At 33.4% G+C, this 26,783-nt stretch overlaps 1 protein-coding gene and 1 long non-coding RNA gene across 2 annotated transcripts; both read left to right on the top strand.

Annotated features, from left to right (window-relative positions):
• Positions 1-26,320, top strand: LOC132753700 (protein SCAI-like). Its single transcript, XM_060744195.1, has 15 exons — positions 1-299; positions 4,743-4,838; positions 5,718-5,804; positions 13,451-13,549; positions 14,748-14,844; positions 15,699-15,797; positions 16,006-16,158; positions 16,546-16,668; positions 18,266-18,446; positions 20,487-20,595; positions 21,231-21,312; positions 21,741-21,813; positions 22,673-22,846; positions 23,367-23,467; positions 24,132-26,320. Exons 1-15 carry the CDS (start codon positions 193-195, stop codon positions 24,288-24,290), a joined length of 1,740 nt encoding a protein of 579 aa, XP_060600178.1. The 5' UTR covers positions 1-192; the 3' UTR covers positions 24,291-26,320.
• Positions 561-2,565, top strand: LOC132753699 (uncharacterized). The gene is made up of 2 exons (XR_009628997.1): positions 561-851; positions 2,294-2,565. It is a non-coding gene; the product is annotated as an uncharacterized LOC132753699 (long non-coding RNA).
• Positions 26,321-26,783: the final 463 nt, after the last annotated feature.

The raw sequence follows: 26,783 nt of genomic DNA on the forward strand, positions 1-26,783 counted from the left end.
ACGCACCGCCTTTAATTTTTGCATGGACACAAAAACTGAAATATTTTCAGTTTATTTATCGTATGTGTGATTATTTTGAGATTGCAATGACTAAATATTGAATGCCAAGTGATTGTTTTAACTGTTTGCCGTTCCTCTTCGCAGTTTTTATTTTATAACTTAAGGAAGGTGTAAAAATTTAAGAAATCAAAAATGTCTGAGGAAGGCACTGCGCCACCAATGGATGAGAATGAGAAGCGAATTGTCAATGAATTTTGTCATCTTCTGGAAAAGTCAAAGCAGCTGTTTAATGGATTGAGGTATACTTATAACTAGAATAAGCATCTTCTTTAATTAATGTTTATGTGTTATAGTTATTGTTGACATAACTTTGAAAGAAATCAATGTCAAAATATTAAATAATGAATGTCAAAATAATTTGGCATTTGCAAATTCATAGTTCAAAGAAGTTTACATCTGCTGATAAGACCCAGATGTCCAAACCAGTGCTGCATACAGTATTGTATTATACAATGTAGCATTTTTCTGTTAAAGATTTATAAGTATTTCAATATTTGTAATTGGTCAGGTCGGATATCCGGGCACTTTACTGAAGAGCGTTGCCTAGCAATAAGCCGAGGTGAAAACAGACGCCATTTTGTATTTAGCGACAGTCGTTGTTTTTTGCTGCATTTTGTAGAATTGAACGAATAATTGAATATTTTTCGCCATGCCAACGATTTGAAGTGTTGCTGGATGCAATATTCATTTGGAAGAAAGAAAAATATAATAAAATACTTTACCATATGTGACTAGAAACAAGGATCGACGATACGGCGATTGAGAAGCGGATACGGCGTGTGGCTCAAATGGTTGCCTACTTCCAAATACATATATATATATACCTTTACTGTCAGCATTTCGTTATGTATTGAAATTCATTCATTAAATTTACATAATATAAAAATATGACCGCACAACTGTTCATTAAAACTATTTTTCTAGTTAATCAATAGCATTATCAGGCCTAGACATTAACTTTTGAATCAGGTTGTCCTGTCGGGCAAGTAGTTTTTAAAACTACTTGCCCGTGACCTAAGACTTACTTGTCCTGACCTAAAAATGGTAAAAATGTATAAATCAGAAAAACAAACAAGCTCATAAATATTTTTTGTATTTAGTAGTTTTTCTAAAACATCGGTTCATCTGTTTATTCAATGTGAATATACTACGGTCATGTACATTTGTTGATATAGGAAACGGAAGGAAAATATGAGCATGCGCCGCGGTAAGGAAATTCCCCGTTCAATCATCAAGTAAACAGCCGTAAACGAGTCTTCGTTTACTAAGTTCATAATGTTGTTATATTAGATTAAACAATAAATCATTTTTAATGCAAAAACTTTATTTAACAATTATATTTAAAGATCAATATGATATCTTTACATGCAAACATCAAAATTTAAACAACAGCATAACCCGGGAATTACCTTGTACAAAATTAGATATAGTCTATTATAAGAACAGAGAATTACCTTACCGCGGCGCATGCTCATATTTTTGCTTCCGTTTCCTATATCAACAAATGTACATGACCGTAGTATATTCACATTATTGATAATAATTCATGGTGTATTTTTGTTTTAAAGATGTTTATAAATGAAAAGATGTTATTTCTATTCATTTTGTACATGCATTTTGTCAATGATGCTTTTTATTTTCACTTGCCCTGTCGGACAAGTGCTTTTCAAAATAACTTGCCCGGACCAAACTTTTAGTTGTCCCGGGCAGTCGGACAACCGTTAATGTCGAGCCCTGATTATGCAATGATCATGACGTTTATGTCACTCACGAAATTACTAGGTTATTACTACGAATTATATGGCCTTTTCGTAATTCAAATAATTGATTAAATGCTTTTTAAGTAGAGTTTATAATGATTATATATATAGCATCTTTACTGTATATAAAATAATCGAATGTTTTATTAACAATGAAATAATAAATATAATAATACTTAATTATATACACTATCCGAATTCGGCCCTGTCCTAGAGTCAACACTTTTTCTGTCAGTATAACATTCTCGTCACATTCTCCTCATATGTTAGATAATTTTTAGAAATCAAAGTAAATTGAAAAGTATATAAAGAATATTAAGCATAAAGTATGGATGAATGTATTTCAAAGTATAGATGCTTATAATTATAGTTTGACAAAATCTCTATTAAATACTTAGACAAAATATCTATTAAAGCTATTAAAAATTGTTTTTATCATCTTGAATTAATGTTTACTTTTATTTTTCTTACAGGGAAACCGATTACTGATCAAACCAGTTCCAACCAGTTTCAAATGGACAGTAAACCACTTTTTAAAAATACTTAATTGGCACCCTAGCTGTGTATTAATCAGATTATCACTAGTATCTTTTTCAAATACAATATACCACCCCTAGGGCATCATGTGACATTCCGGAGGGCTTAATTGGACCACATGTTTATAACTTATTTGCTAATTGTGATTATCTGAACTGATTAAGAGATAAAAGACATGTTTTAATAAATAACAAATCCTTTGTCTTCACTGGAGCTTCGTGTTATCTTTAATAAATGAAATGAAATGTAATACAGGTCTCTGTTGTAGGGTAAAAATGGCAACATATGAAATAAGAACACAAAATTTAATGTATATATATTTTCATTACTTATTTTTCTTTTATTGTCAATCCTCGTAAAAAAGTACAACAGTATGATACTTTTTTCTCCATACTTGAACTGTAATCCTAGCCTCGATAAGAAATTAAAATCTAAATCACAGTTCTTGTGCCAGATATGTGCTTGTAAGATTGATTATATATCAATCATAAATACATGAGGGTAAAATAAATTATAATAATTGAAACACATTAGTTCATGAGCATTTAATACAAAGGCCATTTTATTTTACAATGTCTTTTTAACTGTGCTAATGTTAAAAACATAATAATGAAATAAATAAAAATAAACCAACAAAATAAGGAATCACCAGATGCAGCTTATGCACATTTTATAATCAATTTAATTTGTTTTATTATGTGTCAGAATCCTTTCTACTTATATTTGCACTGTATATGAGACAAAACTAATCTTTTTACAGTGTTGTACATAAATTGTAAATTTGATTAAATTTTTGTAAATCACATATTTGTCGTGTAGTTTGTTACCCTACTTTACAATCACAGTGGGACGGAATTATGTCTTCTTCGATACTGCTACCCAGGATTGATGTGGATCCCCATTAAAAGATTTATATACTGAATGAATGTTTAAAAAAAAGTTTGCCTTCATTAAAAGGTTTCAGGTGCCCTTTATCTTAATTTGGAATACTGTTTGTACCAAACTAGAAATGAAGACGTTGTGAGCCTGTAAACGTATGTGATATTTCATTGTTGCTTTTGTATAGACACTTACAACATACAATTTTTACTTTTAAAACGTATGTCCCAGCTTTTGATTCACATGAAACACAACAGGTGTAATACACCAGCTCATCTATCTCTGCTGAACTGTAAATATTAATAAAAAGATATTATGTGCAGAACACATATAAAAATTCAACAAAAGACATTGCTGAAACTTAACATTTAAAGTGTATCTATTTAAAGAACTCCCAAAAATATCCACCCAACCCCACCTGGGGATGTACACTTTTCATATTTTTTAAAAGACTTAATTACGTATGTTAGAACTATCATGCAAAACGGAAAGTCTATGATCAGTCCTTTAGTATTTTCTTAAAAATATGAGGCTAGATCTATATGTATCACATAGCTGTCTCTTAATGTATACAATGTATACCTGCTAAGCGTAATCATAAATGATTTTGAAGCAGTATTATGTAGATGCTAATTTCAGCATCCCAGTAAGCATGTTTATGGCCGCTGGAGACAAACTTTTCAAAGCTAGGACTCTGCGAATGCTTAATCAAAATTATCATATGAAAATATCTCAAGTAAACAGGTTTCTTCTATCAAATAAAGAAAAATATTGGTTGCAAATTGTTTCAATATTCCTACAAGTTTCTTCTTTCATAAATATTTGAATGAACACAAAGCTACAGCTTCACAATTTCAAGAAAAATCATGCTTTGTCTTTCACAAATTAAAAAGACCCCGACCTCATTACAACTTCTGAATTAGTGAATACAAACTGATAATTTATTTGTTTTGGATAAATCATACATGTACGAGGTTGATCAATAAGTTTGTGTCATAATTAAAAATTGTATTTTGAAAGCTTTAAGTAAATCAAACAACTTTTAAAATATTTGTACAATATATTATAATGGTTTTACAATGGTAGCATATGATACCACCTTAGGTCAAGTGAAAAAAAAGATAAAAAATGTACATGCAGCCCACCAACTACAAATTTATGTGAACCAGTCATCAAATTTAGCACTGACCCGGTAGCCCATTGCCAGCAAAATTAGTTTGGGCCAGTGAAAATTTTAAGAAAATTTAGTTAAATATATAGTAGAATAGATTCAAAACTGGAATTCGGGCTAGTAAATTCAAAATCTTCAATTCATCCACTGGTGGACACTAGTGAACAGGATTAAGGTATGGGTAAATAAGGATTTTAGGTATGGATTAGCTATTCTCACAACGTGAATAATTTCTAGTGTAATCATGCTCAACACAAAAAAAACAAGATGAGACGTCCTAAAAATTAGTGTGTTGGCCTACAGGTGATAAATATGTTGTTGTTCTGTGTTTCCAGAGATTTACCTCAGTATGGTCATAAACAATGGCAGTCGTACTTTGGCAGAACATTTGATGTTTACACGAAATTGTGGAAGTTTCAGCAGCAACACAGGTTATTATGTTTTATTGTATGATCATTAAATTTATGCAAGTAATGACTTTTTTGGCCATTTTTAAAAAGAATAGTCAATATTATACTGGTGAAATTGGGAAAATGTTCATTGTTTTCCCTGAATTGGGAAAATTAAAAAGAGTGTAAAACAATATTAAAAAGCAAGGAATAATGCTTCACAGGACATACACTTTATCACTCCATAGTGGTATATTAAATAAATTGGGATATTATTTAACTTACATACATGTATATTATTAATGGTTATAGAAAGCATGCATGTGTGCATTTTAATTGATTGTTATCTTGTATTCAGAACACCTGACACTATTCTTGTTGAGGTTATCAAACAGCATGGATCCAGACCAGCCTGCGCATCCGCGCAGTCTGATCAGGATCCATGCTGTTCGCTATCAGTTTCTCTACTTGTAATAGAGTTGGTAAGCGAACAGCATGGACCCTGATCAGACTGCGCGGATGCGCAGGCTGGTCTGGATCCATGCTGGTCGCAAATGACTATGTTGGTTTTGTCGTGACACGGCTAATTTTTGTTGGACATACATGGAACAGGCATACATACAAAAGTGGCACAACAGGCATACATACAAAAGTGGCACAACTTGGTTTTTGATTTATATACACAATGTATATTTTACATGTATAACAGAAAAACCTAATACTAAACCTTATATTAATTTAACAAGAGTTACACATATGTACATGTACATGTAATTGATGCTGTGACATTTACATATTAAGTGCATGACTGAGTTGGAAAAGCTGCATGCATTTATTATATGCTTGGAAAATAATGAATTTTGAATAAATGAATGCAAGATATAGATGCATTGACACTGTTTTCTTGTTTGTTTTTAACAGGCAAGTTTTAGATGTAAAGTATGGATTAAAACGGTGGCAGATAGGTGAAGTAGCCTCTAAAATTGGACAGCTTTATTACCATTATTAGTAAGTATTTTTTTTTAATTCTTAATAAATCATTTTCCTTCCACGATGTACGCGTAAAGTAGGAAGAGCAAATGATTTATCCATGTAAAATTGGTAATTACTGGTAAGTTAACCAGGAAAGCTGAGATAAGACCATAATGTCGTCACCTTAGTGCAAAAACTCAATAACTGCATATAGATAAAGAAGCAGATATTGAGTTCTTGCACTAAGGTGACGATGTGTTAAATCAGCATGAAAGTTAGAAAAACAAACAGCTTATTTCAAAAGACTTAAATTTGTACCCTTAAATGTTGTGGACACAGAAGTAAAAATCTACCAAGAGAAATAGCTTCCTGGCCAGCTTAAGTAATGTTGCACATGGGTATAAATCCTCACATAGAAGCCAGCATATAATTATGAGGCTTTGAATGGTTTACTCCTGTAATTGCATGAAAGGACAATTAGGCTTGTTTTTGGTTTAGACCTATTGTACTCATGTTGCTGTCATAGTCTCTGTCACACTTCTGTTAACTTTAGCATGCAGGTTAGTATCTCCAAAACAACTCAAGATAGTAGGTTGAAACTTCACATAATTGACTTGAAACTACATTCACTTAATATAATTTGTTGGACACAGGTGCAGTACCTTTGAGGTACTTCTTTACAGAGTTATGCCCCTTTTCTTACTATTAAGCACTTAATATAGTTGAGTGTTATGTCTTACAGACTTCTTTTGTTTCAGTATACACTGTATATCTATATAAATTACCAGTAAATAGACTCATTCCCAGTGCCAAAACTTCAGGTTCTTCCAAAATTCCTCAGTCTGCATTTATTTTGTTGTTGATTTTCTTTGTTAAAGTATTTTTTTTATCAAAAAGGGAGCCCTTTAATATGATCAAATTACTAATACTACTAGAACATATCAATACAAAGGCTATCAATGATAGATTTTCTATTGTTCATTATACATGTCTGTTCAATATAGTTATTATTTGTTATTTTGACATTTTCTTTTTCCCAATTTTGACATTTTCTTTTCCAAATTTTGACATTTTCTTTTCCCCTATTTTGACATTTTCTTTTTCCCAATTTCAATGGTGTTGGTTGTGTTCACAATAGGCCTGAAGCTTGTGATGTTCCTCCACCAGAAAACCCAGAAAAAATTCAATATCCATAGTGTAGTTAAAAGTTTTAGTTCATTTAAGGGCCTGCCCAATAAATTTATATATGAGCCGCGTCACAACAAAACCAACATAATAGGTTTGCGACCAGCATGGATCCAGACCAGCCTACGCATCTGGGCAGTCTGATCAGGATCCATGCTGTTCGCTTACAAACCCTATAACAAGTAGAGAAACTGATAGCGAAAAGCATGGATCCTGATCAGACTGCCCAGATGCGCAGGCTGGTCTGGATCCATGCTGGTGGCAAACCCATTATGTTGGTTTTGTCGTGAGGCGGCTCATTATTGTTTATATTTTATAGTAAGTAATTAGACCTTTGAAGAGAAGATGGAATTTTTTTTTGCTCTTTGTATCCTATAGTAGAGAGATCAACAATGTTAACATGAAATGAATTCTTTGCCCATATGAAATATAATTTAAAAAGAATAAATTTTTATAGTTAACAAATCAAATAAATAATTTTAAATACCAATAACTGCACATTGTTGCATCTAGGCCGCGCGATTGCGTGTTTTACGCATTTTTTATGCAGATCGCGCATTTTAATTAAATCAATGCGCATTTGATGATCTTTTCAACTTAATTCAATTTATCTTCATCGTATCTTGATCAGCCATGTTTGTTTTCACTCGTGGTAATGACTAAAATACTTACTAAATCGCGTGTAGCAGCCAACTGGGTCATCTTGCGTGTGTATTGTAGTATTCGTCAATATTTTATTTTTCCAATTTCCGTTGTTGAGCGGACGCTAGCTGTCAAAAATGCCTGAACGTAAAATAAATGAATTCTTATCGGTACGTCATATTGTAAGATAAATGTATGTCCCCCACATTGTTTTCAAATCCCCCACATTTTTCAGTTGAGTGGGTGACAATCCCCCATAATTTTGAAATTCTATATGCAACACTGAACTGGCATACCAATCTTGTTTGCAAGTAGAGCTGGTATGTATAAAATAAGTATAAAAACGTCTTGTTTATATAGGTAGGGAAAGGTAAATTACAGGGTTTAACATGGTTGAAAATTTCTCTTAGCCAGATTTATGCCACTGTTTGATCTAAACTGGATCTAAATTGCACATCATTGGCAAGAAATCCTTTAGCTAAAATTCAAATAAGTAAAATTTTAGCTTATTTTTAAAATGGCCAATCACAGAGTGAAAACCCTGAGGGCTTTTTTTCTCAGGTTAGGGAAGGGGCTCTTCCGTTAAATTTTGGTAAAAATATAACTTGGTATTTTTGCAAAAGGGATAGAAAAAACTTTTTACATAAACTAATTTTAAGGAAAAAACTACATTGTATATGATTTTTCAAAAAAGGAATTTACCAGAGTTGGAGAGGCTTTAATGAACAAACCTTGCTTATAAAAGAAGGGAAAAAAACCTGGCCTTAAATTATGTATAAGCTTGAACTACAATGGAATATTTCTACATTATACATGTTAAAAGAAAGAAGAGATCATCTTTTGTCTGTAGATGATATATAATTTTATAACAGCTTACATAATGATCACGAGTATCTTAAATTCTCCTGTCTTTCATCTCCCCCACACACAGTAATTGTCTGCCGTAATGAACATTGCTAGAACACTAGATACAGTGCATGGCCACTGGGGAGTTACTACTTGTTTTATTACATGTCCAGTAAATTGGAAAGAATTCTCCCGGATGATGTAAAACTATATCTAGAGGTCAGAGGTCAACTGTAGACAGTTAGGAGGTGAATTGTAATCATAAATGATGTTATAATATATCCATAAATCATTTTCCTTCAGAAAACTGTAAAGTTGATTACTCTCTGCATGCTGGAAAAAAATTGTCTGTTGAATGTTGTCTGCTTAACTTTTTTTTATACATTTGTAATTTTATCCAATATTCTTGAAAAGAAAAAAAGCACAAAGAAAACATAGCTGTTCTGATACCAAGCTGATATACTTCACTGGTCTGATACCAACTGAGTGGTTAAGGTCGTTGACTTCAAACCCCTTGCCCCTCACCTCTGTGGGTTCGAATCCCGGCAGGGACTTTGATTCTTTCATGTGAGGAAGCTATCCAGCTAGCTTATGGAACGTCGGTGGTTCTACTCAGGTATACTGTGTCGATGTGATGTAAAACCCAAAACAAACAAAACAAAACCAACTGTGTACATGGCATCTAGTCTGATACTAATTTGATGTACTTGGCATCTGATACAGGTACCAAGCTGTATTGTTAGTAGGTGGAGGGGGGCTACACATCATTTGTCAAGACACCCCCCCCCCCCCCTGATATTAGGCAAATTATGTCAAAAGATTTAACTTTAAAGGAAAAATGACTCTCGGGCCCCGGGATTTAAAACAAAAAGACCTTTGGGCCCAGTGGGGACATTATTTAGCGGGGTTAAACATCTATTTAATTTTTTTCCCTTTTTGACAAAATTAACTTATTTTAAATGTGACATATAACTTATATAAGTATGATATATAACTAAAATAAGTATGACATATAACTTATATGTATATGACATAACTTACATAAATATGACATATAACTAAAATAAGGATGACCTATAACTTATATAAATATGACATATAACTATTATAAATATGACATATAACACTATAATAAGTATGACATATGATGATTATATATATATGACATATAACTTATGTTCACAATTATATATGTGTCACAATTAAAACCAAAAATAAACAATTCCAACTGTAAGGGTCCATAGGTCATGCTTTGAAAATTCTTTAACATCACACTGTGTTTTTAGTTATCTGTCAATAAAGTGTACATCACAAATAAACAACCTGTCTCACATGAATCAATGCATGAACTTATCAATTATGAAAAAGGCTGTTGACTGTTTATTGATGTTGAAATAATAGCTAGGTCATTACAGCTAATTATTGCATAGAAAATAAGGTAAATTTTCTCCTGTTTAACAGATACCGCTAGTTATAGCATAGGGTGGTTTTGGGTTATTAGTTTTTTTATTTACATTTAAACTGTAAATTTAAAAAATTTTTAAATGGGGACGAAAAAAAGAAAGAAAAATTGGGGTCTTTTCCATAAAAGTAAACCCTGAGGGGTTTTAAATTTTTCCCTTTTAAATTTTTTCTTAAAATTTAAAAGACACAGTACTTATGGGGTAAAAGATCATTAAAAGGTTGCTTGTAGGGTTTTAAAGATAAAAAAGTCAAATGAATATCCCTATGATGTTAACCTGAGGACTGGTCAGAACGCCCTTTCTTCTGTGCTTACATTTGGATACTTCTATGGCTACCCATTAAAATTTGTGAGATGTAATGACTAATGTATATAAAAAATGTATGTTATATTTCAATTTTAACAAGAATTATTAATCAGTCACATTTATCCTTGTAAAAGATCAATAAAATTAATAGATTACTTAATCGATTACCCATCCCTTGACATTAAAATATGTTTATATCACACTGTTTATGATGAATTATCATGTGTTGTAAAAATGTATTTCATTAAGATTGAATGATAAATATTTTACAGTAACTGTTATTATATTGACAAGGGAGACTTGAAAACAGTTTAATACTGGATTAAAATTTGCACAAGCTTCTTAATTAGGCCTTGGTATTTAAGTCCTTCAACATCATTAATTGGTGCTCTTGAATAAAGTTTTTAGGGACACTTTTAAAAATTTGATGGGAACTTGCATCCACAATTATTCGTAATAATCTCGGAGTTTATGGGGATTGAAAGTAGTTCTACCACATGTCTTTAGATGTAACCATACACAGAGCTTGAAATCTTTGTTTAATAAGTAACAAATTCATTTATTTTAGACCATTGGAAAATGAAAGTCAGTTAAGGTAAAATTAAATTACGATTGAAAATATATATCAGAGAATCAGAATCATAAATGAATACATACAATTGTAGAACCAAATCTGAAATTTTGTTATCTCAGGAATACAGTTGGTACTTTAGGCTTCTAAAGACATAATGATAAGTTAGTAAATAAATAATGTACTTTACATGTATATCTATTATATAGATTACCTAACTTAATTTTATTGATGGTGCGAAGTAAAAACCCAACCAAAAAAAAAATTGTTGAAGTTGTACATAATATAATGAATATTAATGAACTCAACAATTCCTAGCATTTACATACTATTTTGTTAACATATTTAGTGGTTGTTCGTGACTCGGAGTGGTAAAAGTGGTTGACTTCAAACCACTTGCCCCTCACAGCTGTAGGTTTGAATCCTAACGGACTTCTTTCATGTGAGGAAGCTATCCAGCTAGCTTGCAGAACGTTGCATCTGAGGCTTTCCTCCGGCAGTTAAGCTGGAAAGTCCCCATATGACACCTCCTGTGTTTATGTGACGTAAAAACAAATAAATAAAAAATACATACTCATGATACTGTGATACATAAACCTTTATGAAGCTGCATTATTGTGCTTTTAAAAAGAAAATAAAACAAAACACTCTTAAATTCAGCATTTATTGATGTTGATAATAAATTGCTCTTATTCTTAAATAATTACCGCTTTGGTATTGATCATGAATAGTATTTGTATATGAATTATTTACTGTTGATGCATCATTTATTTTGTAAATAATGATTTACTATAAAAAATGTACAATATTATGTGTATCGTGGGCGGGAGGCCTTTAACTACAATAAAACGTAATGTTGTGTTATGTAATATTATGTTATGTTATGTGTTTGGTCACATTGAGATACTTTGATACAGCAGTTACTATACAAAATGATTTGCTTAAATCTATAGGTACATGCAGTGTTACAATTCCCTTGTTGGTGCTATACTATATAGTCAATTATAGGAGTATTGTAATAGTGTTGGTTTTATTGACTGGAATTAGGCATAGTTGCAACATAATTATTTTCTTGCCTCCTAAGCATTTACCTTCAAACTTACATTAACATTAGGAAGGTTCTTAATGGCTTTTGGATGGCCTCTGTAATTTTGAAGTTTAAGTCATTCCAAGGTCAAATTCACAGAGACCTTTAACATGATAAAATGGTCCTCTTAGTTAAAATTCTAAAGAACCATTTTGTTGACTTCAACTCTCATACCGGTATTTACAGCGCCAGTTCTTTATGGCTAGCAGATGGCACCTGTTGATTTAAAAGTAAGTTTAGGGTCAAGGTCACAGCGCCCATCAACATGAAAAATAGTCATCTCATTTTAAATTTTAAAGAACCATTTTGTCTACAACTGTCATTTTTACAAAGCAGGTTTGTAGATTCATGGCTAGTAGATGATCCCTATTGATTTTAAAGTAAGTTTAGGGTCAAGGTCACATTGACCTTCAACATGAAAACATTGTCCTATCATCTAAAATGATAAAAAACCATCTTGTTTACAACCATCATGGTCACTTGCATTAGGCAGGTTCTTTATAGCTAGAAGATGACCCTTTTTATTTGAAGTGAGTCAGTTGTAGGTCAAGTTCACTATTATAAACCTTCCACTTATTAATGTTCTGCTAAATAACTTAGTAAATATTAAATGTGCATGGAGCATGATCATGGTCAGTTATAGGTGACACCTGTAGATTTTGAGGTCAATGGTCAAGGTTGCAGAGATATTCAACTAATTCAGTCATTTTCTTTAGTAAAAAAAGCAGAAAAAAAAAAGATTGGTCATGGCCAGAACGTATCTATGTAGTAGGTCTTTTGTTCAAATCTCAGGTACTTGAATGTGCCTCAAATAATGCCTGTTTCACATGGGTCAATGTCAAGGTCACATGGGGTTAACTGGTTAGAATAATTTGATGAAAAGTTACTTTCAATAGGAGAAGGAAAGATATTCGCAATGCTAATAAAACAGAAGATAATGAGTTTGGTTACAGAATTGTTAGTGAATGATTATTGGGTACTATTTGAACTGAATAGAATTAAGGTCAGTGAAGTCAAGGTCACAGTGGTTAAGATAATTGAAGAAAAAATATTTGATTGTACTATTAAATAAATTAACAAAAGGTGTTGAAAGTTTTGTCTCCTCATGTAGAGGCATAATGATGTGTCAATGGGTCAAGGCCATTGAAGTTCGAAATAGATGCAGTGAGTGTAAATATTTAATTACTTAATAATCACCGAGCCGCTTGTATGAATGATATGGAAAATAAATCAACAGCAGAATGGAGAAAAATCTACAGCAGAGCTCCCCCCCCCTTCCCCCCCCCCCCCCCCCCCCCCAAAAAAAAAAAGAAAAAAAAAAGAAACCACAAAAGCACACCAACAGAAACAGTGTTATGATTTTATCATAAAATTAATGTTGGGGTGAAAGTTATTGGATAACCCCAATGGTACTGTTAGGAAGCATGAAATATTGACTAAGGCAGTTAATTAGTCTGTCCGTAGCAACAAAGTTTTTGATCTGAACAATATTAACAATGCATGATGTCATAACCTTGATACTGTTACACTTACACTTTGTTATATTTTATATCTTACATATTTGATTGGTTTATATTTTCAGTTTACGTACAAGTGAGACAAACTATTTAAATGAGTCTTTCTCCTTCTACTCAGCAATAAGAATGAGAGCCTACTACTCAAAAGCAAACAAGGAAGAAAGGTGAGAATGCTTGCGTAACTATTGTAAGTCCTTCTTTATTTCTTATACAAGTTAGTGCTGTTTTGCAGTCAACCCTTGGAAAATTTATGTTATACATAAGTGTGATATAAGTCAAATTGATCAAACTGCAGAGATTGAAAATTGGACTTGTCTGCTAGTATTATGAGTAGAGAACTTGATGCACAACAATGTTGCCTACATGTTGGACTTGGAAGCTACTTGTCCTACAGGACAAGACGTTGAGTGACTCTGAAAATACTTTTCGATGCCTGCACTGTTTGAAACTGTTCTCGGTCTGTACATTGAATAGCACTACAAAGTAGAACGCATTACATTTAATAAAGGACTTTCATGTTGTAAACTTGTGTCATTTTCGGACTTATTATTTGGTGGCTTTGGCCTTGAAAACAGAAAGTTTAACCCACCTTTAACTAGGAACACGCTTGGCCTACAGTCATTAGATTCATTGTGAAGGTCGGTCATGACGATTTGGTGGACCCTATTTGTTTTAGGGTCATAACTACCAGATTTCCATGGAGAGGTCATATATGTACATGTTTCACAAAAATTTCTTGTTTCTGCATCATAGCATGGTTCTCTTAAAAGTGTCAAAAACTGCTCGTACCTCTTAATGCAATATTTAACACACTCACTAAATTTAACAAATGTTCTCAATAAGTAAGTAAGACAGCCTCCTTTTAAGCATAAAGATACAGTATTTATTATTCAATAAGAAAGGGACATGAAGACAGCTGTGGCCAAGTGGTTAAGATTGCCAACTTCAAATCACTTGCCCATGGCTGCTGTGGGTTAGAATCTGATCTGAGATTTTGGATTCTCTCATCTGAGGAAGCTAATCAGCAAACTTACGGAAGGTCAGAGGTTCTGCTCAGATGTGCACTATGCCTGAAATTATGCACTAAGGGGTAAAGCTTGTGAGGTATTTGTCCACCAGTAAAGCTGCAATAGTCAGTCATCATATAGTATTATACTCTTAACTGTGTCGGCATGACTTAGAATTCTACAAAACTGTTACTGTTAATAACCAAACCATTAGAAATGGTACAGTCATTGGCTCTTGTGATGCAGGATGCTTGGAAAAAAATGAGGGAAAAACTGAAAATGCTCTGCCCCTTTATGGAAACCAGTTATTTAATGACCCTAAAAGCAAATTCTGAAATGAATATTATTATTTCAGACCGGATTTAATGGTGAAGAAATTGAGATTCTACGCTAGATTTATTGTTGTTTGTTTACTGTTGAAGAAAATGAAACTGGTTAGAGACCTGGTACGAGTAAGTAAATACTGCAATCTTATTTTATTTATATGATGTTTTCTCTGTTTTATATGTCACATATGGAATGACAAAGCATTTTAATACATATATGTCCATTATGGAATGGCAAATCATTTTAATATGCCATGTCACATATGGTATGGGAAGCTTTTTAATATGTCAATTAATTATGAAATGGCATTTAAGCATTTTAAAATGTCACATATGGAATGGCAAAGCAATTACAATATTTGATGTCACATATGGAATGGCAAAGCATTTTAATATGTCACATATGGAATGGCAAAGTATTTTAATATTTGATGTCACACATGTAATGGCAAAGCATTTTAATATGTCACATATGGAATGGCAAAGCATTTTAATATGTCACATATGGAATGGCAAAGCAATTACAATATTTGATGTCACACATGTAATGGCAAAGCATTTTAATGGAATGGCACATTTTAATATGTCACATATGGAATGGCAAAGCAATTACAATATTTGATGTCACATATGGAATGGCAAAGCATTTTAATATGTCACATATGGAATGGCAAAGCAATTACAATATTTGATGTCACATATGGAATGGCAAAGCATTTTAATATGTCACATATAGAATGGCAAAGTATTTTAATATTTGATATTTTAAAACTTAGGTAAAAAAGCAATGGCACAAGCAATGGTGCCATTATTTATCGCAAAAAAATATAAGATTTGTAAGCATTGGCAAATATTAATGAAATATTGCCAGGATAAATGACAAGATGATAATAATTTTTTTTCTCAGCAATATTGCCATTTTTGAATACTAACAAACACACATGTCCCAGCATAAAGCAGATATTTTTGTTATGTTGCAGGAGTTGTCGAAGCAGATAGACGATTATACAGGAACATATGAACCTGAAGATCACATGGAGTGGAATCTAGTCCTTGGAGAAATAAAAGCATTTATAGAGGTAAATTTATATGATTGAATAATATCTTTTTATTCTATAAACCAGGGTACAGGAGTGTAATAAACCCATTTAAAAAAATGATATTATATTTTGTTATAATTCTTTGACATGACATCATTTGTGTTATATACAAGCAAATTGTTATCATATATTTAGGCTGACAACCTTATATTTTTGGTGTTAAAAGTTTGATATTATCTATTTTTAGGCTGACAACCTTATATCAGTGGTGGACGTGGATGCAACCGCCATTGTTTTATCTCACAGATTGACGCCATTAAATACCCCACCACTAGACAAAATGTCACATGTACATTTTACATTGCAAGAAATCATTATAGTTGGCAATACACATGAACAGGTAATGTATGCATTTTCACATGCATTTGTTCCGATTCAAAATTTATCTAGTGTTGGTGTTCTGCTGTGTGTCTGATCAAGTTTGTTTAAATTTCTTAAAAGCTCTCTTTCATCCCATTTTAGCATGCCCTGTTATATCTTAAAAGTACTATGTCACCCCATTATAGCATGCCCTGTTATAATGCTTACCTCAGTATGATTGCTCATAGGCCTTTTTATGCGGTTATGACGCTGTGGACCCCAACTTGAGCATTACAACGGGGTTTCAGTGTAAAACAGTTTAAAGTTTTAACTTGAGTGAACTTCAATATTTGCTGAAATGTTGAGCTTTTAACCTATGTGTTTCGATCCCTGTACATATGAGAACAAAATATTAATTATGTTTCAGGTTAAGTTCAGTGAGTTGACGTTGGACATGTTTCGAATGTTGCAGACGTTAGAACGGGAACCGCAAGAGGAATTAACCAATCAGATATATGATGCATCACCGGCACCTGGACGGCAACCATTTGTATGTTGACCTATATAATTATTATCTCCTTTGTATTACATTTTGATGTATAGTGTACTCAACTTATAACAATATTGGTATATTTTGTAGAGTCCCAGTGTCCCTTAGTGTAAAATATATCTTTAGAAATTAAAAGGAGACAAAAAAATCAGAAAGTTCTCCCACAAAAGTTTGATGTTTGATTAACTTTCATGTTCCTGCTGTTAATTACTTAATTTTCATATTTCAATAAAAAATCTTCATCTGTAGTGCAATTAAATACATAGAGGATATTGAATCAGTGTAAGATTAATACTGACGAGCAAAATATTATTTTATTCAACGAGTGCAATAAATTCAGTAATGAACTTACACGAATTTAATATTCTATTTATCACATACCCAAAATAAAGACCGTTTAAAGTAAAATAAGAGTCATTTTTCATTGACGCGCCCATAGTATAACGCTATCATTTTGCGCGTCTTTACACTATGTTTGTTAACGCTGATGACGTCACGTCAAAATATATGCACAGCCGTGCAATACCATATTTACGGAGTCGCAAAATCGGCACGGGTGTGTGATAATTAGAGTTACTTGCCTGAATATACTCTTGAAAAAGAAGGCTGTTATAATAAAAAGTGCAAAAAGGAAAAAGCAGCCTGATGGTGTATGAGTTCTGAATTTGTTCCGTCCTGGTTTTGATAAGAAGTGGTTATAAAGAGAAACCATATGTAGTCCCTGTTGTCAGGGTGATCTCAAGGAACCATGTGTTGTTCCAGTGATCTCAAGGAACCATGTGTTATCATGGGTATATCAAGGAACCATGTGTTGTCCTGGGTATCTCAAGGAACCATGCATTGTCCTGTTGATTTCCAGGAACTCATGGAACCATGAGTTGTCCTAGGGATCTCAACAATCTCAAGGAACCATGTGTTGTGCTGGAGATATCAAGGAACAATCTGTTGTCACAGTGATCTCAAATACCATGTGTTGTCCCAGCGATCTCAAGGAACCATGTGATGTCCTGAGTGGGCTTTATAGACTCTGATTTCCATTTGTGATACAGGCAGGCCTATTTAACCAGTTCAGAACAAATAATATTTGCCATCAGGAGAATTTAACATTTACCCTACTCGAGACGAAAATGATTTACCTTTGTCACCAGTATATGTACCAGGCCAACCTGAGCAGGTTAACCAACTTTAAATGTTCATCTTGATATCCCAATATTTGATAATGGACAGTTCCAAAACTGGAAGCTAAGCAAGTCCATGTAAGAAATTCAGCAGGTTTATGATATTACAGCAACGTCTCTGCAATGTTTTAGATAGTTGAGAGTGGGTTGAATAAGCCAAATTGTTACCTCCTGTCTTTGGAGCATACTAACTCTGCTAGTGGAATGTGACCAGTGCAGACCAAGATATGACCACACATCCATGACGTCTTAATCATGGTCTGCATTCTTCACTATTCAGTCAGTACTTATTCTGAAATTTCCCCAAGAAAAGATCAATGGTTTTCTCCAAATTGGAAGATGGCAAAGTACTTTTGCAATATTTAGGGAGGTCAAAGGTAAGCATGTATTACAGATTAGTTTGTTTGTTTTTACTATAGGAGAATGGTGACAGGCCCAACAAGAGGGAGAATCCACACAAATACTTACTGTATAAACCCACGTACAGTCAGCTTAACACATTCCTGGCCTCGGGATTTAAAGAACTACCTCCTAATGGGGCCATGCTGTTGTATATATCGGCAGATGGTTGCCATGGAAATGCAAAACATACTGATGATGGTAAGATACAGATTTTAGAATGTATTTAATGAATTTGACTAAAAAGAGCACCACACTATATACTGTATTCCAGTATATACCGGACAAGGCACTTGAATGTTTAAATGCTAAAATCTTGCATTTTCACCCAATGGAATGAACTTTTAAAGGTCTAATTCATGTATTTACACCGATTTATGTATGATAATGAATGAAAAATGTAAGAATTGGCAAAAAAACGATATTTTTCTCTTGTGATCATGATTTTTGCAAGCCTCTAGAGGTACTGTTCCAGTCTTGTAATGAGTTAAATCCGTATTTAAGGACCATGGATTTGAATATGGTCATTGAATTTCTTGTTTGTTTAGGAAATATATAATTATCTTGATTTACAGTACGGTAATTAATAAAGTACAGTATAGACTTCAGAGGCTCATGAATATATATGTAAATCACCAATACTGTTTGTAAGATATTGATTTGTCTTTATTCAGTAGCCATTGGTTCAAATACAGTTTGGGATGATGTTATCAGGAGTTTTCATGTAGATGTATAGGCAGAATTAAAACTTTTCAATAGAATTTCTTTAAACTTGACATGTTGTTACGATATGATGACAGAACTATTTTGAGCAAAAAAAAAATTTGGTGTCACTGATCTCATTTTAGATATCATTTTATAATAAACAGTTATAAATATGCATTTAAAGTAGAGTATTCTTTAAAAATGAAGCATTAATGAATACAATGTAAAGTAACATAGTTCATGAAATTAGAATAACATTTTTGACCCAAATACCTCACCATAAATTGAATATTCCTTGTTTATACTCTTTTTAGCTCGACTATTCGATAAGAATAAGTAGAGCTATTGCAGTCACCCGAGCGTCGGCGTCGGCGTAACCACTTATGTTAAAGTTTTTGTAATAGTTCAAATATTTTCAAAGTCCATAGACATATGGCTTTGAAACTTTGCACACTTGTTCACCATCATGACCCCAACCTGTAGACAGGAGGAGGTAACTCTATCAAGCATTTTGACAGAATTATGCCCCTTTTTCGACTTAGAATTTACGTTAAAGTTTTTGTAATAGTTCAAATATTTTCAAAGTCCATTGACATATGGCTTTGAAACTTTGCACACTTGTTCACCATCATGACCCCAACCTGTAGACAGGAGGAGGTAACTCTATCAAGCATTTTGACAGAATTATGCCCCTTTTTCGACTTAGAATTTACGTTAAAGTTTTTGTAATAGTTCAAATATTTTCAAAGTCCATTGACATATGGCTTTGAAACTTTGCACACTTGTTCAACATCATCACCCCAACCTGGAAACAGGAGGAGGTAACTGTATCAAGCATTTTGACAGAATTATGCCCCTTTTTCGACTTAGAATTTACGTTAAAGTTTTTGTAATAGTTCAAATATTTTCAAAGTCCATTGACATATGGCTTTGAAACTTTACACACTTGTTCACCATCATGACCCCAACCTGGAAACAGGAGGAGGTAACTCTATCAAGCATTTTGACAGAATTATGCCCCTTTTTCGACATAGAATTTACGTTAAAGTTTTTGTAATAGTTCAAATATTTTCAAAGTCCATTGACATATGGCTTTGAAACTTTACACACTTGTTCACCATCATGACCCCAACCTGGAAACAGGAGGAGGTAACTCTATCAAGCATTTTGACAGAATTATGCCCCTTTTTCGACTTAGAATTTACGTTAAAGTTTTTGTAATAGTTCAAATATTTTCAAAGTCCATTGACATATGGCTTTGAAACTTTGCACACTTGTTCACCATCATGACCCCAACCTGTAAACAGGAGGAGGTAACTCTATCAAGCATTTTTTTTACTATCAAGCACTAAGAATAGTCGAGCGTTGCTGTCCTACCGACAGCTCTTGTTGATGTTGAAAATTTTCTGTGGCAAAAACCAGCTTTACTTGAAATATTGTAAACGCTAACTTGTATTATGGAGAAAATTTTCTGTGCATTTAAAAGAAAGGAATTGGGAAATTTTTGTACAATTGTCTTATTTGGCTATGCTTCAGCCGCCTATGACCTTGGAGGTGTGGTAACAAACAGTAGACGTGACGGTGAGGTCACAACTACAACACCCGGTAAGCCTAAACGACCAGGAACACTCAAGGAAATGCATTGGTATGTTCACTTTAATCCCCACATTTATATCTGTAACTAAAATTTAACAAAATCGTTCTGATGCCTCAACTCTTATAGGCAACTCCTGTGAGCCACAAAGGAATGAAGTTTTTTTCGGTTCAATATTTTAAACTTAATTCCCTGGTGGCTGAGTGGTTGTCTTTCAAGGTTGAGGTATCAGAATTGCATCCACCATTTATTCCCGCTTAATGGTAAAAGGTGACAAAATGGGTTTTAATTACTTGAGGTTATGCATCTCTGAGCTCTAGCATGTGAGATGGTATTGACCTTTGGTGTTGCTTTAATTTTGCAACACCTGAAGTTAGCTAACATCATCTTACCTGTTTCTGAAATATATGACATAAGTTATGTTAGTGTGCCATGAAACCAATAAACAAACTTATTATGCTAGTAACAATGATTTGTTAATATACCGTCAATAGAGTACTAGGTCAGTTACCAGTTCAAAGCAAGACAAGTGGGCTGGGGATGGTTGAAGATTGAATTGCGGTATAAACACATTTAATTCCTCAGCTATGATATGTTTCGTATTCTTAAAATAAATATTTTTGTACTGATAAATGCTACACTATTATTTAGACAATCATGTATTCGTTGTTTTACATTTCATGAAGTTTACATCCTGGTGACTTGTACCCATACACAAGAAAACCTTTGTTCATCCTTGTTGACAGTGACAACAGCTCAGCATTCCAGGTAATAACTTTTTTGCCTTTATCAATAAGAAAAAAGTAGGAATGTATTATGTAGCTGCAAAAGCACTACAAATGCATTTTACTTAGCACAAGACTTGAAAAATACTAAATTAACCTCTTTAATCTAAAACTTTCCACCATTATCCATTAGACACTTTTACTTAAGGTAAACATGGATAATTTCCACTGAAATCACTTAGTGACTTACTGAAAAACCACTTAGGTGATATATGTGAAGATTTTCTTATAGTTTTACTTTAACAGTTCTCATATTAGTGTTTCAGTCAACAAGATGTACACAGTGTCCATCTTTTGAGTGCTGTTTCCCAGATATTTCACTTGCAGTAGCCTCTTAAATTTGATACACCTGTCATGGAGAGAACTGATAATACACATTGTTTATATTATTCATGTATTTATATATTACAGCACTTCCCCAACCTATTTGGACAGCCAGTGGTATGTCTGTTATCACCAGAGCAGGTGCCTACCACCATGCAGGGTATGTCTATCTCAGCTCCTTGATATAGGGCTGCCAATTTTCCTCATATTTGTAAAGTTCTGCGAATTTTACAATCTCAAAGACCTTTTTGAAACTGGTGTAAATTGTATGAGAAGTTGGATGGGTGTAAGATGGATGGATGTAAGATGTGTTTTAGGTCTTGTGCGTGATGATCTGAGATCGCTAATTCACGAAAGTTTATATTGTGCCTGATAATTGGGAAAAGGTGTCTGCAGTATTCCAGTTATTGGTCTTGCTTGTTCAACATGATCTATAATCCACACATCTTTCCCCTCTAGTAAAAAGCTGGCAAGTTGCCATATGACCTTTACGATGTAAAACCCAGAACTAAAATATATTTTCATTACCTATATATTAAATTGATTGTTTATTGCTTGAAACAAAGTAAGTCTATAAGAATAAGTTGAGTCTGCCAAACTTTGTCTTTGAAAAATGTTTTTGGTATTGCTTTAAAGGCTTATTATAAAATTTTGTAGGCATATATTTGAGTTCTTTTGAGTTTCTTTAACCCTGTCCTTGCAAGTAGCAATCAATTCTACCCATGGATGCATTTTTGTAGCTTAATTATAATGGAAGTTTAAAGGTTAATTCTTATCCCTGCTTAATAACTTCTATAAACTTGTCAATCTTTCAATCTGGACATGAGCATTCTTCATTCTTAGGGGAAACTTCAGAAAAAGTTCAGACCAAATTGGGAAAAGTGCCAGCCAAGTCTAGATTTGGCCGATGTATCATTCAGTGGTTGCATGGGTAGACTCTGTGGCTGCAAGCAGGCTAAGAGTTATATTATTACAATGACATATCTCATTTTGTTGACAATGACATTGTTATATTTTAGATATGAGACAGAAGGGCAACTTGTTCACGTTATTCCTGCATTGCCCCCTGATGGCGTTCTGCCATGTATGTAGTATTATAGATATCCCAATCACGATGTGGGACAAATGTCAAAACTACGTGGACAGATTCATGGCGGAGGCCAGTAAACTTTTTGTACGATCAAGATCCTTAGGTAAGTATCTGATTATATGTGTTACTTATTGTAGATGGGAAAGGTTCATAGAGCTTACTGTGAATTCACTTAATTTCGTGGGCATGTTACTTCATGGTTTTGTCACAAAGAACATTTACATGGGTTCTTAATTTTGTTTTTTTTACTTAAGGTAAAATGTAGATACTGTAATGGATAATAATCGTACAGCTACATTTTGTTGTATCTAAAATTTGTGGATTGACCTATGTCACTACGGAGTTGGGAGTTAATCATGTAAGGAAGCTGTTCCGCTAGCTTACTGACCGTTGGTGGTTCTACTCAGGTGCCTGAAATAATTTGTGGAGGTCTTCATCTGCCAGTATAGCTGGTTAGTCTCAAAGTTGCCTTTAAAGTGCAGGTGTGTCTTGAAATCACAAAAAAAAAAAAAGTTTATTGGTTATATTTATACATACACATCACTTTTTGTTTACTATGTATATGAAATCAATAATGGACTGATGTTTGATTATATGATCAGTTTACCCATGATGCATTTCAGATCACGCCTATATGCAGTTTATTGGTGACGATTTCCTACGTCTGCTAATGCTCAGATTTGTCTTCTGCTATATTGTTCTCATTCTTCACCGAGGATTTAAGGTAAACCAGTCATTTTTAGTCAACCTTGATTGAGATTAGTTATAATAAGTTGTTTTTATGCCCCTACTTAAAAAGGGCCGATAAAGTGCCAATAAATTGTTTGGTGGAGTCGATTTTGTTTCAAATTTGGTGGTGGTGTTGGTAGTTTTCACTACAGATCACGGCAGTAAGCCACATTGAAATTTCCAGAGCACAGTTCAGCCATCGCATCGCTCCTGGTCAAGCAGTTTACCAGTAAAAGTTTGCCTTCACTTTCGCAAGGAACTGAAACTTCTGTACATACCATAGTAGAGATACAGTGTGAATGACCATATAAAAGATTCCATGATCAATCACGAGTGACCTGAACCGTCCGGGAATCAAACCTTTGTTGCCTGATTCACAGTCCAACGCTCTACCTATTGAGCTAACCGGATGCCTTGTTCCAAATTTGCATCTTGAAAAACATCTTCTATACATGTATGGAAAAAACATTTATATCAGATTGCATGAAGATGACATTTATCATATCAAGCTTAAGATATATTGGGAATGACCCCCTCCCCATTCCCTGCCCTCCCCCCCCCCCCTTAACCCCCCCCCCCCAAAAAAAAGACTGTAAAGAGAGGTAATTTATAAATCTATGCTATGTGACATGATATGAAAATGTTTGCTTTTTTTTCAGGGACCTAGCTTTTATCCTGTATCCCACCCACCACTGCCAACGGAGGAAATTCTAGAACATCCTACACTTCGTAAAATTGTGCTAGATCTTACCGCGGTACTCGACTGTCGAGCCCTGTTTTCGGAACCAGGAGAAGGTGATATACACGGAGCAACGTGAGGTTATCCCACCATTATGTTAGAACCGGTTTTTTAATGAAATTTTTCCATTCAAAATACGCAAGTTTTTTTTTTTGTATACAAGATTTTCTGCTGGATATGTTAACGGTGTATTGACAGTACTTCTTGGAAAAAGGACTTGAAGAGGAACGTGAAATGACGTGAATCCAAAGTTATGGGTTAGAAGGTCGCATTGGGTTTTTTATGTTCGATTTATGTACTGCAAGACAAGTATGGTATATATGTATATGAGAAATTACGTAATTTGATTTATTTATAAATACACCCGTATATAATCGTGTATGTTTCTAAATTGATTATTTTTTCTTGTATTATTACGACTATAGAGGGTAAAAACTTTTGTCCCTTTCATAGAAAATATTCTAAACTTGATCTGTTGAGAACTACGGCAAAAAAAAAGACCAACACGGACAAAACCGAAAAAACATTCCAAGATATGATTTTTATTTGAAAATGGTAAAATAATTTTATCAAAATTTCTGATAGATTATTACCTATTTTACAATTGAGAGAAAGTTGATGTATATTTAATTTTTTTAACATTTGAGCCGCGTCATGACAAAACCAACATAATGGGTTTGCGACCAGCATGGATCCAGACCAGCCTGCGCATCTGCGCAGTCTGATCAGGATCCATGCTGTTCACTTACAAACTCTATTACAAGTAGAGAAACTGATAGCGAACAGCATGGATCCTGATCAGACTGCGGGGATGCGCAGGCTGGTCTGGATCCATGCTGGTCGCAAACGCACTATGTTGGTTTTGTCGTGACACGGCTCATTTACTGTATGATGATTTTTTACATACAATGAAAGCTTTCTGACTGAGAATTAGAATGAATGTTTTTTTAATATAATATATTATGTAAATCTCTTTCTCTAGGAAAAATATATATACATTTATGTAGCATTTGCCTTTTTCAAGACAATTTGTATTTAGAGACTAATCGGCTTTTTATATACCTGATATATGCACATGTGTATATATACAGGTAAAATATTGCATAGTACAAAAACAAAATGTATTCCCGTAGATTCTGAGAAATCATGTAAATTCTATATCTAAATTTAATTAATTTACATTTATTTATTTATTTATTTTTTGTAATTTTGTCTTCATTTATTTATTTACATTCAAATTTAAGATTTAAATGTATTTATTGTTAAAAAGTCAGTGTTATAATAACTAATAATGTGTCAATTTAATTTTATATACTCTAGGTTAAAAAGAAATGTCATAAAAAACTAAACTGAAAAATTGAAATTCCAGTTTATGAGTTTTATCATCAATATTGACTTATGTTGATTAATGGTATCTTGTGGGACATAATATAATGAAATTAGAAAAGTGGTCTTATATAATTGGCTTCCAAATTGACAGCTGATGGGTTCATTATCAGAGTGTTTTATAATCATATTTTAATGCTGCTTTTATTGTGTCGCCTCTAGGGAGTAGTGGCGACATATAGGGATCACTTCTCCGTCGTCTGTCTGTCCATCCGTCTGTCCGTCTGTCACAAAATTTGTCCAGACTACTCCTCATAAACTACTGGTGCAATTTCATCCAAACTTTACAGGAATGATCAGTACCAAGTGTAGTTGTGCATATTGTCAGCATTTTCCGGTTCAATGATTTTTGTCAGAGTTATGGCCCTTTGATAATTTTTATTTTTAAAGTTTGTCTGGACTACTTCTCTTATACCACTAATGCAATTTCAATGAAACTTTACAGGATTGATCTGTAGCTCAAGTCCTTGCGCATATTGCAGGGGTTTTCCGGTTGAATGATTTTTGGCCGAGTTATGGCTCTTTGATAAAAAGGTGTTTTTTCTGTGTGTTGCCAGATACACAAAAGCTTGTCCGGACTACTCCTCATAAACTACTGGTGCAATTTTATCCAAACTTTACAGGAATGATCAGTACCAAGTGTAGTTATGCACTCTCCGTCTGTCTGTCACAAAAATTGTCCCAACATGAAATTGGCCATCATGAGGCGACACATGTGATCACTGATCGTTAAAACGATATTGATGAACTTTTCATAAATATAAAATCATGTTCTGACTATTTAGAAATTTCGAGTGAACTGTTAAAATTTTAACTAAAAGGCCAGTTGACTAATATTTTTCTTATTTAGTCCGCCTTTTACTACGCACAAAAAAAGATATAGTGTCGAGTACACTACAACAATGTTGCAGTCTGATCACATACTGCCCTGCCCTTCTTTTCAAAGATTTTCTATTTTGATACTTGATTTAACTCTCTGATATTCATAGTGGACAGTGTCGAATTTAACCCTTAAAGTGACATCTAAGGGCATATAGTGAGTGAATGGTTGAAAGTAAAAATGAGTTTACAATTTGCTATAATTCCTTCCAATTTTTTGGTTTACTTTTCTTGAACAATTGATAACTCACATGGCCCAAGGAAATTTCTGTAAATATCCATCAGGCATTACCAGTAACATTTAGCT

The sequence above is a fragment of the Ruditapes philippinarum genome, unplaced genomic scaffold (assembly GCF_026571515.1).
Source record: "Ruditapes philippinarum isolate M1 unplaced genomic scaffold, ASM2657151v2 ctg3731_1_1_1_1, whole genome shotgun sequence".
NCBI classification, from domain to species: Eukaryota; Metazoa; Mollusca; class Bivalvia; order Venerida; family Veneridae; genus Ruditapes; species Ruditapes philippinarum.